Source organism: Anabrus simplex, chromosome 1, assembly GCF_040414725.1.
Source record: "Anabrus simplex isolate iqAnaSimp1 chromosome 1, ASM4041472v1, whole genome shotgun sequence".
NCBI classification, from domain to species: domain Eukaryota; kingdom Metazoa; phylum Arthropoda; class Insecta; order Orthoptera; family Tettigoniidae; genus Anabrus; species Anabrus simplex.
The window spans coordinates 972,460,439-972,474,532 of record NC_090265.1 but is presented as its reverse complement, the minus strand read 5'-3'; the positions used below and the strand labels follow the sequence as shown (position 1 = coordinate 972,474,532).

Sequence of the window (14,094 nt, the reverse complement as noted above, 5' to 3'; positions counted from 1 at the left end):
TTTCTTTATCCGCCTATAAATGTTAAACTGGTGCATTGTTTAACTCTTCTCCTACTTTTCTGGCTCAAACTGATGAAGACATTACATCAAAATATGTAGTCAAGCTCTGTGGGTGTTTCCGATAGTGAAATGGTTGCTTTCTAGGGGAAAAAAATTTATTATTTATTTGTTTTGACAGTCTACTTTTTTATAATATCTGTGTCTATCATATTTTTGTCTCAGTAAGTCATACTTTCATTCTGCATTTTCCCTTTGTCAAATTTCTAGATAAGGTAGATTTTGCTCTCTTTAACAGTTGTTTATGAAACTGCACAAAGAATCTCATATTATATTTTTTACAAAATTAGAGATAATGACTCATCGATAACTTAGTTAAAGACTATTTCCATTATTGTTTGATTATATGAGATCTGACAGTTCTTAGGAAATTAGTCATTTAGTATCAAAATTCTTACTAAGAGACTTGCTGAACCTGTAGCACTGTAGTGATTCTTTGATCGCTCTCACCACTGTAATGATAATTAGCCCACTTGGATTGGTTGTGTTTATTCACTGTGTGTGTATTGTACTCCATGAGCATTGCATGTTTAATATTGGAATGTTTGATATATATTCTTTTTTTATTATTATCATTATTATTATTATTCAATGGCTTAATTTTTCACTGTTCCAGCACAGCCTAAAGTATTTATTACACCACTGCACCAATTTGCATCGTTATATTCATTGTGCATTTTGAGTGCACCTCTACGTAAAAAGTAATTTTCTATATATTCTCACTCACACGTTTTGTATTAGTGTGTGAGAGTGCGTGAGTGTGCGTGTGGGATGCACAAGAAAGCAATTTATCCTGTTTAATCGTTCTCTTTTCTTCTCAGACTTTATTTTTATGAAGTAATAGCAATACTGTACTGTACCATAAATTCATTTTTGGGTACATACATTTTTTTTAAAGAATAGTGACATGCCCGACAAGAGTTGTTACATTTTATTTACTTTCTAAGAAATTTTACTCTCCCTACAAAAGAAACAATGTACCATATGGTACTTAGCACTGAACACCCACACAAAAGCAGTCCTTATTTTAAAAGAAGTAATCCTTCCTTTTTTAACATATATCTTGACTTCCATATACTCAAGATCATAAGATCAGTCCTTTACCATTCCATTTCTCACTGTCCTGTTAATTACAAGCTTACTTCATGTCCTGTTGCTAGCAGAATGATACTTTCACTCATTCTTTTCTGATGTTTTTCATGAGGTAGGTACTACAGGAAAATGGTCAAGTGCAGGTTAGTATTATTGGTGGAGGGAAACTAAAATAGAATATCAGGGCTAGTGAGTTTGTTGACCAAAAATATCCCCCCAGTTCCCGGGGCGCCCCCTCAGAACGTGACTGGGGAGGCAGTGGGTCCAACATCTATCCGAGTGTCATGGTTGCCACCTCCCGCTGAGCGAAGCAACGGACGGATCGTGTACTACAAGCTCCAAGTGGTGGAGAGTGGACGTTCGGACTCTGAGGCTGCTGTGATCACCCTCAACGCCACATCGTTTGTGCTGGATGAACTCAAGCGCTGGACCGAGTATCGCATCTGGGTCCTGGCCGGCACAAGTGTTGGCGATGGCCCGCCCAGTTACCCCATCACTGTGCGTACTCATGAGGACGGTACGTACAACACAACAAACCAGAAAACAAATTTGGGTGGGATATAAAAGCTAGAATACATTAACATTATATTGTTAAAGAAACTCACAGAATTACAGATAATTTCTAAATCCAAGAATGTGAGTAGTTCCTGAATATTCAAACACAGATTGTTTGGAGAAATAGTTTACTGTAGTATTATTTTGTAAATAATGTAGAGTTTTTGAACTTCTATACATTAAGTAATGTTAGTATTCTGTACAAAAGTAGACAATATTCATGCAGTGTGCCAATTATCAGCTTTTATTATATACATGAATGTAACTCATTAAAGTCATTTGCCTGATTAGAGATTAATATTGGTCAGAAAGAATGGATAGGTACCCTCCTTTGAGGAATGATTCGTGAAGTAGTTTGCAATGTATTTGTTATATTCTTGATTGATTATTGAACAGTTTGATCATATTTGTGGTTTATTTTTAATACTGTATATTATCAAGTATATCTCCTAACATATGTGTTTGAATATCTAAATTTTGTTTGTATTCCAGAATGCACATCACACTATCTTTTCAAATGGCTACTACTATAATTGACAAACAAAGACTTATTTGAGGTCCACATTGATTTGATTTCAGATATGAATCATACCTGGTACAATTGATACTTTTCTGTCTAATTAAAAAGTTCATTTTTGTCTAATTAAATTTTTTTAGTATATTAATTTACAGCTTAAACCAACAGTCCATTTTATTCTTCCTGGAATGGTGATAAAATTGTCTTTCATTGGAAGAAAATGAAATATATCCCTCAAAAAAAGATAAGCTGTTGGTTTGTAATGAAATAAAGAATGCTAGCTACTCACATTTTGGACATATTTACAAAGTGAAAAAGATACTAAAGCAGTCTATCATTAGGTTGTGAGAATTCAGAGATTTAGTGCTGTTTCAAAACATTTTTATTTTATGGTTAGTTGGTAATTATTATTTTCCTAATTATCCTATATTAAAATTGAAGTCTGTTAGGAACCATGAACATTGAATCAAAAGACCCATCCATATATTTCAAGCATTATATATTTCTTATCCTTCACCCAAATCCTGAATCCTATCATTAATTTACCAATTCCAAATCATGAAATACAATCACTTATTCATTTTTCCTGTGGAGCAAAGATTAAGAAACACTTTTTTCATCGAATTCATTATAGTACAGATATTTTTGTGGGAAAATAAGTATTTTTGTGACCTAACACATTGGACTTTTTTGCAATGTGAACTTTTTTGATACATGAATTTTTGATAACATGGTGATGGATTTTTGAAAATGCTATTTTTTGTGTGTGTGAGTGTATGATAATGAGATAAAGTATTTTTGACTCTCTGCGGATTAAGTGCAAAATGATCTTTTGCTAATTGTGTTTCTGTTTTTTCTCTCACAAAAGCATTTCCAGCTGCAGATTGGGGAGAGGTTTTGATCTGTCCAATTTCTATGGCTTGTTTATTATAATTTTTCTAATACTCGTAATGTCGGCCCCAATTTTTCGTGTTTAAAAAAGTTAAAATTACCGTATCCTCCCGCAGATTTATTTCTCTTTTCTTTTTTTATCATAAATGTTTAGCAAAAACGTAACCACTCACTCTCACATATTGTAATGACCCTGCTTTTCACCAGCACACTTTGAGTCACTTGAATGTTTTTTGGAAGAGATATCACACACAGCACCATTTTTGTTTTTGTTTTTTTATTATTTTGTTTAGTTTTCATTATTGTTTTTAATATATTTTATCTATTTTATTGCACATCTTGTATCTTTAGATTGACAATTTCTTGCATGCTGAAGTCACTCCTCTTGCCCATCACAGCTGCTCCAGTGCCAATTCACCTGCTGTATCATACCTAAGAAACCTTAAACCTCCCTCAAATCTTGAGGTCTTAATTTTAGGCAAAGCACATTTTGTCCACCATGTTGATTCACTTAGGCACTCACTAAATCTGGCACTTTTTTCACTGTGGTTAATTCTGCACCTGTGATTGTGTTTTTTGTCTCACTGTTATGTACTAATCTCATTTGTGTGTGGCGTGTGTGTGTGTGCGTGTTTTAGAAAAATGTACATTCATATTTACATTGTCTATTCTGGAGAATCAATCTTCTTTCTTATCTATAAGCAGAAATTACTAGAGGAAAATTCTTTATTGATGACCAATTTTTGTGTAAAAATATATAAATCAATAATAAAATTCATATTTCTACACTTCTACCTTGATTTATTTTAAGGTTAACAAATTTAGATTATTTGTGTAAAGAAATCCATAATTATCTACCAGATGTTGAACCAATTTACAATATATATAAGATTTATTCTTCATATGTAAATATGATTATGCATTGCTACACTTCACTTTGCACTGCAGTATTTCAGTATTACTAGCAATATTTAGATACTCACAATATTTTTTTTGTTTGCATCTAACATAAATGTGGGATAACCCCCAGTCTTTTGCACATAACACTGTTGATGCAGTCTGTGAGAGGTATGTGTATTAATAACAATGTTTATGTATCATGTAATTAATCTGTAGATTGTTCCTAAGATTTCACTCTCTCAAACTTCCATTGATGAATGTTGTTTCTCACAGATTGTATCTGTAGCTGCTAATCTCCATAGAAAACTTCCCTTACAAAACACAGTACTAACACATTTACAGTGGCAGTTATGAAAGCCTGTAGTTTTAGAGCTGTTAATTTCATGTCTTATTTGTCTCATCAAACTTGCACATGAATCACATTTGAATACCAATACACGTTCAGGACACGTTGAGTGGCATTCAACAAACCAATCTACGGAATTTGAAGGAGTATCTCTTTCTCTTTCTTTCTCACTTGTTATCTGTGCATGAGCCAACTGCAGTTCACTTATTCTCTTAGTGAGAAATCTTATGCTTTCTATTTCTAAAGAATATGCTGCCTTAATTCTAGGGGGGGAAAAAAAGAAGGCTATTTATAATATCTTGCCAGAGTTTCATTCTTAAAGTAGTTTCTTGTACAAGAAAACTTAGAAGATGCATTAAGTATGGAAATTTATGCATGTACTATGCTCTTGTAATTTGAAGAATATATCAGCTTTAATTTCACACTTATTATTGTGGTTACGGCAGCATTATCCAGGAAATGGTTTGCACTGCGTATGGTTGCGAGTGTGACTGTGTTCTAGGTCACAGTTTGAAGCTGCGTGCTCGTATGAGTGTGTCTCATAAGTCTTGCTTTTAGAACATTTATTTAATGTCTTTGTTTGGTTCCTTACCCTCTGTACATAAATCTCCTAATCTTTCTTCTAGTTTTGTAAATGACCTCTGCAAGGAACTAAAGAGTGTGGAATTCAAGTATTCTACTCCATATTTCCTCATTTCTGGTCTGTCCTTTCTCTCTCTTTGGTTTCTGTGTGATACCTTTGCTACCTTGATCAGATGGTGTAGAAATTGATTCCTATACAGTTTACATTCTTGCAAGGTTCATTTGAGACTACACATGCAGTTAATTTAATAGTGGCATAGATTTAGGCAGTTATAAAGTTGATGAGATCTGTAGAATAACTTCAGTTTGTTTAACTCTCTTCATAACATTCATACTTAAAAGAAAAAACTTAGAAATTATATTCCTTTAATTTCTGCCATGTAAGCAAGGTAAACTGTTTAAAAATACTGACATTTTGGATAGACTTGTACCTTGCTTCCTTAGAATAAATCTTATTCGTTCTGATTATTATTTCATAATTCTTTTGTGGAAGCAATGCAAAGGTCTTTACAAAATGTCAAGATTTTTGGCAGTTTGTTTCATTTTGCAGAACTTAAACCTATAAGAGTGTTATCTAGTTTCAAGAACATGAAAGCACTATTTTAAAAAAAGTCTTGTTTTTACTCTATAGTTATTATAAAATATAGTCCTTGGTAGGTGTCTGTCTATTGTTTGTGCAGGCTAATCTCAAGAGCCACAGCATGGATTTTGATGTGGTTCTTACCAATGTACAGAGCATTTATCAAGGAAGGTTTAGATGCATGAAACATTAATCTTTGACAAAAGGGAGCTGAGCAGTGGTGATTTTAGGGAAGGAAATTAAAGAGAAAACTGCCATTTGAGCATTTTCTTGGCTTACACTGCCTAGACTGTCGATGATAGACTCCAAGTGTGCATACATGCGTGCGTGCATGCATGTGTGGAAGAATTGTTCAGCATGAAAATATCTATTAAAAAGTCCTCTACGGTACACACCTATCCACAAAAGATAGTCCTCAATACGTGTTTTTATGTCATAGTTTGCAGTAAAATAACAACCTTAAAATTAGAAATCATGTTTTGAGATAAATCAAGTAATTCTTATCAAAAAATTGTTTGTTCACCTCAATAATCTTATTTGTATTAAAATACCCTTTACAGTTTGTAATCTGTATGTATGTTTTATGAGTTACTGGTTTAAACATCAGATGGGGTATGAGCAGCTAGCTAACAGGCTGGAAGAGTCTTAGAAAAACTCTGTACTAAGTTACATACATACATACATCAGGAAGAAGAACAGCTATTATAATATCGTCTACAAGAAAATCTTACAAGGTCTACCACCAGAAATTCAAATTTGCTTCCGTGCAAAACTGGGGCGGGTCACTAATTTTACGATATAGCCGGATAAATTAACCATATTATAGGGACTCAAGTCTTTATAGCAATCAGTCGTGTGACGTGAAATGTGTGAATTGTTGGATAAACTACATTCCTATTTTATGTATATAGGGTGTACAAAAAAACGGCATCCAATAATCACAGGGTGTGATAAACGGATAGGATGTGGATAGGAATCAACCCTCTATCTCACAAGTTTCATCCCAAGGTGAATGGGGGAATGACATGTAGTTTTGGGCACAGTCTGTGACCTGAGTATCATTTGCAGTGCCTCAAAATGAGCACCGTGACATCTTACATCACAGTTACATTTATAACAGTGATAATTATGTATGTTACACAAGAACTATGGGCATTGGTGACCTGCAGTGTAGGAACCAGCAACTCGTACACTGTGCCCACTATTATCCAATGAGAACTCGTACGTTGACAGGACACACCCACCCAGCTGCTACCTGTATTCAGTAAAGCACGTGCGAGTGTAATGTGCAGTGACATTTGGATGTGTTTCACCGTAGCAGTGTGATGAAGACATACATTGTAGCAGAATTCTATGACATAGATCTCATCATGGATGAGAATGATAATCGTCCCTATGTGGTGAAAGCACTGTACAGGATAAGATATCCTGTACGCCGTCATTTGAGTCACTATGTGTCTGAACAATTGGACAGATGCATGAAAAAAGTGGGTGCTGCCACTGCTCCACCAACTCTAGATCACGGTCATCCAGTGACTTGTTATACATCACACTTGGTCCGTTATCTCTGTCATTATGGGTTGGAGAAAATTACTTCCTAAATTAATCAGTAAAATGTCCTCAATCCTATAGTGATATTACTGGACACCATGTTTTGTACAACCCTCTATAGGGAAAGTTGGGGAGAAAAGCATCATTTTAGCATTTTATGTCGCACCGACACAGATAGGTCTTATGGTGACGATGGGATAGGAATGGTCCAGGAATGGGAAGGAAGCGGCCATGGCCTTAACTAAGGTACAGCCCCAGCATTTGCCTAGTGTGAAAATGGGAAACCATGGAAAACCACCTTCAGGGCTGCCGACAGTGGGATTCGAACCCACTATCTCCCAGATGCAAGCTCGCAGCTGCACGCCCTAATTGCATGGCCCACTTGCCCGGTAAGGACTATTGTAAGGTTGTCTTTCATGTAATGTGAACACCCCACCCCACCTTAATTTAAATATGAATATTCACCAGACTGACGAACTGCTAGTAAGTTGGTTAATCTGATATTTCATTGTATAGAGTGCACTTGTTTAATAATAATCCATATACAAATATAAGAAATTGTTTTTACTTGGATTAATATAACAGTCTGTTTTGTCATGGAATCCTATGTTCCTTTAATGCAAATTACAAGGCAACAATTATTATTGACCCTTTAGTGTACTTGTACAACAAATGCCTGAGAATGGTAATCATTCCTGTGTGGTGGAACCACTGTACAGCATCTGTGCATGTGTTCTTCATTAAATTTACTTAGCTAAGAGCTACATTCTCAGCTAGACTGTGACTTACATAACTGTTCATACACTTTACACAAATCTTTCACAGTAGTAAATATGTCAACAGTCCCATTTTGTGCCTGTACGCAGTACAGTATTAGATTTAAATGGGCACCCTGATTTTTATAGTTAGCCTTCTATTTATGAAAGATCTTTTCAGAATGTCTTGAAGATTCCCCAGACACATGGATAATATACAGAGAGAGACAGCCTAAGTGTTCACCTGAAATAACTCATAAACTCATAAACCATGAAATATATAAAAATTTTGCTTTTTATCTACCTGTATTCAGATAGGAACATGATAAGAAACACATAATATGGTGTACATAATTACAGGTCAATATAGGAAGAGGGAACAATAGAAAGAGGAGACAAGGATGAACATGAAAACATAAAAGGGCAAGGAACTATGACCCTAAACAACACAGTGACTGAATTGTTATCTCCTTATCTTGGGAAAGGGTACCATGTCTAGATGAACAATTACTACTTCTTCATACACTGCTGACTTCAAATACTTAGGCAACCAGTGGCATATGCTGGTATCAAGACATGGGCTACCACTAGGCTTAGGTTATCCCTTTTCAATAGTTGGTTTAGTGAACGTTAAGCCTTAAGCATTTTGAGCTGCAGCCAATAGCTAAGGGAGAAGCTTGTTGTGTTGTTAAGCCTATTTCACAAACTACTGCCCTAGTCTCTGCCACTACCAGTACTCAACACCTGATCAGTGGAGATGGTAGCCTAGGGTTTAGCAAATTAAAGTCCGGCTTTTTGGCTAAATAGATATGCTTGCCCCGGTTCAATTTTCAGAAGCAATCCCCTCGTACTCATAATCCTCTTGGCTTGGGAACTGGGTGTTTATGACGTCTTCGCCGTTCATTTCATCCTCATTTAGGTCACTACCGAGCCTATACAGATGCCATGCAGCATTATTATTATTATTATTATTATTATTATTATTATTATTATTATTATTATTATTATTATTATTATTTATTAAATTAGCATTTTGAATTTTACAGCATTACCAGCAGTCATACCAATCATTCACTGGTTTATTAGCTTCATTGAGAGATCAGTGGAGGTGTCCGACCCATGATCACAGGTTCTATTCTAACCAACAAAAGAGAACACTAAGCCTGAAAAATTGCATTTCATTTTAGCAAATCTACCTCTAAAAAAGAAACTATATTACTCCTATAACAGAAGCCCTGTACTGTCTTCCTACATGGATGTAGAAGTAAACAGGAGTGAAATACCACCACTCTGTTCTCAATATAATTAAGTCTGAAGTATGACGTGAGGAATGATGAGTAATGCATGGTTATTCATTTGCAATGGTGATCTGACGGAGCAAAGTCTTGCACACCTATCCCTCCCGGTCCCCGCACCTATCAGACATTGAGCAGCAAGCTGCGCAAGGTGAGGCGAGGGGAGAGGGACACAGCACTTGGACTGCAATATCAGTTTCCGATGCCTTGCTCTCAGAAATACGTCCAACGTATTTCTCATTGTTTTCAAGTTTTGTAAATGCAACAATATGTCAGATGCTTACACTATAATGTGCTCTAGATTTCCGTCATTCTCATTTGAGGTTTGAGCTTCACCAATAGCCTGGTAGCCCTCAGTATACGTCACTGTGGGCAACAATCCAATTTCTTCTACATCCATCTCTTCTCAGCTCCCGACAAGCTTGCTTTTCCTACCTGACTTTATCAAGAGGGCAAGCTTCAATGCTCATTGAGGGGCCATCTTGAGAGATCTTCAATCATAATGCAGGATGGATAGCATAAGAAGAAAGCTGAATAAATATGGAAAAAGGGAAAAAATATAAAATAAAGACAAATACAAGTGTATTCCAATATTTTACCATTTTTTTCTTCCCTTTTCCTGTATTCTCCTTATCTTACACTTTCTGCATCAAGATTGAAGATCTGTCATGGTGGCCCCTCAATAATTGTTTAAACCTGCCATCCTGATGAAGTTGGGAAGCAGAAATGAGCTTGTCAGGGGCTGAGAAGAACTGGGATTGTCGAGGGGAAAGCCTACCCATTTGAAGATGGCGGTGTATGAATGTGTGGAGATTGTTGTTGTCCTTTTGTGTTTTTATATTTGTCCTTATCTCCTCTTTTTATTACTTTCTATTACTACCTCTGTCCACACCTGCTATTATGTTTGTCTTATTATTTCCTTTCATGTTCCTATCTTTCCATACAGAGTTATTCACCTGGATATTACACCGAAATAACTTACAATCTATTGAAGATATCAATATTCTGTTTTTATATTCTTAAATGGTATTAAGGGGCTTATAAAATATTGTGCTACATTTTCCCATCAAATTATTAATAATAGATATATTGATACCAACTTTGTTTTTAAAATGTAACTATAGTAATTTCTGACACTAGCACACTTACTACTTCAAACATATGATTAATTCATACATCAAAGAATTACTTTTTTAAAATATCAATAATACTTCAACTTGTGATACTAGTGTCTTTCCATACCAGATAGCATTTGCTAGCACAACCTGTTTCCTTGTCTCAGACCCAACCAAACAGTTGGTACTCTGTATGTACGAACATGTCTTGTAATTACAATGCGATGTATTCCTTGGGTTTGCAGTGTGACAGGTGAGCTGAAGATGGGATAGGAAGGTTTATGTTTGCAAAAGAAATAAAACAATAATGTTAGTAACAAATAAATGTAAATGGAGAAAGCCGAAAGACGTGTCCTCAGGAAAATTCATGGACCGAAATTGCTCCCAGATGGAACCTACAGACTTAAATCGAACTCTGAGCTGTATCGACAGTTAGAATCAGCCAGTACCAGCATGCGACGTAGGAGGCTTAAGTTCTATGGACACCTACAACGAATGGACAGCAACAGGCTTACCAAGAAAATCTTCTCTTTGGTTAAAATCTACAAGACTGGAAGCTTGTGGCTTAATGAAGTACAGAAGGACTTGGATTCGGCTGGGATTTCAGACATTGATATAGAAGATCGTTTCAAATTTTGTGCTGTAATACAGTCTTGGACCCCACCACCTAGAGTCCCTGGAAGTCGGAAGCCCTTTTCACAGGAGAGAAAGGAGAAATTATCAGCAGGGCTCAAGAGATCTTGGGAACGAAGAAGAGCATCGAGGAAGAACTAGTCATCAACGCTCCTTAGTGGTTTTAAATCAATAATAATAATAATAATAATAATAATAATAATAATAATAATAATAATAATAATAATAATAATAATAATAATAATAAATGTACCTAAATCTTTATTGTCTCTGTTTTGAGAATACAGTACATATGAATTGAAAAATGAAATAACACAGCAAAACTCAGTAGTTCCTTTTAGAAAAGCAAATGAATGATGGAAGTGTACTTAGCACGGGAACATAACATACATATTGGTATAATTATAATGTTGCATTTATCTTGAATTTATGTTGCAAATTAGTTTATTTTAAAATATTTAATATTCTCTACAGTTTTTCTGTACAATGATGTGGTTAAGTGTAAGAGAATACCATGAGTCCTAACTTCACCACTACTAAAGACAAATAAATAAATAAATAAATAAATAAATAAATAAATAAATGAATAAATGAATGAATGAATGAATGAATGAATGAATGAATGAATGGATGGATGGATGAATGAATGAATGAATAAAAAATAAATTAAAAAAATAAAATAAAAAAATAAAAAATACAGTATCATCTGTTTAACCATCATGATACTAACAGGAGTTTTGCATTTAGAGATGTTCATTTTTCCACTTTGCGTTATCTTTAGCATTGTCCATTCCAAGCGATAGCTCAGTACATTGTACGACCAGCTGGTTTGTAGACTACTTTTTCTCCTCCTTTCTGTGAACTCCCATTCTTTTAGGACCTTTGGTATATGGATGTCGATCATTCTCTGCATGCATCGATACTAACCTAATGTCCTCCAATCTATCTCATGCAGTGTAGTCATCTCAGCATGCATCCATCTTCTTATATTCATATCCCTTATCCTTTCTGGCCTTGATTTTCTGGCTGATCACTAAAAATCCATTTCATCTGTGATGAGTTCAACATATCAGTGGTCTTCCTGCCACTGATGATGATCCTTTTCAAAATCTCTGTGTTAGAGGTTCCACCAGTTTCTAAAGTAGAGCCTAGGTAACGGAAGTTGTTGTTAACTTTCATAATTTTTTCAGTCTGTACAGGGTGTACAGGAAAGTTAGACTGAAAACATGGGAGGTGTATATGAAATGTATTTGTTGCAATATGGTACAGCTGTCACCGTCCTCTTATTGTCAAGGGGGACAAACGTCATTGTTTTCTGTTTTGCTTTACGTTGCTCGTTTGGCGAGTGTTTGTAAACATATCCGAACTTACCATGCATGGGTGACTGTCAGCAACCATCCATGACACTGGTGTCTGTGTATGTGACACACGGTGAGTGTTTGTAAACAAGAAGTTACATAACCAGTTTGTGTGCTTGTTGTGATTGTCTCTACTACTATGACCTTCGTCCAGGTGTGTTGTGTTTGTCGCAACAGGTTGCTTTAGTAGATTGACTTAACAATATTGATGCCTGTCACACTGACTGCACAACAATAAATTCTGAGCCAAAGAAGGTAACTATTTCAAGCATTCTTATAATTCTCCATTCCCTAGCTGTAAAAATTGGCACTTTCCTCTCATAACTATATAACTTCACATTTAATGGAATCACTAGATGCAAATGTACTTCCGTGCATATTACTGCTACTTTTATCTGTGTACAATGTTACTTTGACTAGTAAGCTGTATGTCTAGTTGAGTTCTTGTGGGACTGGGACTGCTTAACCCAGGAGAACTCGCACTGATATTTTTTCGCCAGAACTCGCGCGTGGTCTTTTCAACCGCACAGAATCCATGGGCCATTATTTAATGCACAAATTATTTTTTCGAACACAATACACCGAAACGTCATATCATAGCTTTATTACACAAATGTATGTCTAATCAGCTGAGAAAATATTCTACAAGACACAAAATAAAGATATATTCATTTCAATTGACTACTTTGAACATCTATCTGTCAGAACTTATGGCTACCGATGTTTAAAAATTGAACTCTTGAAATGTAAAATGCAAACAATAATAAACATTAAAGAATGAAAACCCACTCACGTCCCAATGCACCAGTCATTAGTAATTTTCATCAGCTATGGCTGCTTCAAAACAAATCTCGGAACTAAACACTGAGTGTAATACAGGAAAACTGTTCAGAACTTGCCAGATCTCACAGATGCTGAAGAATTTAGTCTTCATCCCCCTTCTCCTGTACGATTTCAACACTTTTCTCCGCGCACTGGACACATGATGGCCATGTGTGCTCTTTACATATGAAACGTGAACATGAAACGCATTTAGTTTTGGTTTTCCGATTCTTCTTTCTGTCACAATAAGCACAGCGACCATTGTCTTGTCTGATTTACAGTTTGGTGACGTTGGTCCTCTTTTTCAATTCCCAAAATCCTACGCAAACGTATCTTTACGGAACACAAACAAAAGAACAACGCCAAACGCAAGGTCTCACGCGCGGTGGAAAAGACCGCAACTTCCGTCGAGGTCAGAGTTTCGTCCTCCTGGTAACAATGGACAACAAATTTAGATTGTTACTGCACTAGCGTTGTCAACTCTCCAGCGAAGGATAAGAGAAGCAAGAGCAAGACGAGATGTAAGTTCATTGCAGATTACAAGTGAATAAATGAATGTGCGGTCGAAAAGACCGCGCGGCGAGTCCTCGCGGGTTAACAAGGTGCTAAAAGAGAGAATTGAGTTCTGCAATGCATTAACTTTGTCTCACTCTTGTGATATTATAATCGATGTATGCCAGTTGCAGGCATACTTTGTAATTGTCCCCTATCTTCTTAGATGTGTATGGTAGTCAGAAGGCCCTGCTTCCACTTTCTTCTGTCTTCTTTGTCCACATTTACTTGGTCATTTCTTGTTTTTTTTCTGACTTTGGAGGCATTAGGTTTGTATGACTTGAGGAATATTATAATACCATGTTCTTTACTTTTTTTAACTGATACCCTAATTCTCTAGTGGTCAGAGATCAGGATTCTTGTTGTACAGATCAGAGTGGCAATTTCTGTCTTCCCTAGTAATTGTGACACACATTGGGCAGTGTGAGGTTAAGTATTGTTATGTGTAAAAAATGAAGTTATATCCAGTGTGAGACACATGTTGAAGAAGAAT

General features: G+C 35.8%; 1 protein-coding gene across 1 annotated transcript in view; it reads left to right on the top strand.

Moving 5' to 3' along the window:
* Nucleotides 1–14,094, top strand: part of Lar (tyrosine-protein phosphatase Lar) — a 2,342,166-nt gene that overhangs the window by 2,190,996 nt on the left and 137,076 nt on the right. Inside the window, exon 17 of the mRNA XM_067136814.2 lies at nt 1,370–1,666. Within this exon, the coding sequence (XP_066992915.2) occupies nt 1,370–1,666 (297 nt within the window). The remainder of the gene's footprint in view (nt 1–1,369; nt 1,667–14,094) is intronic.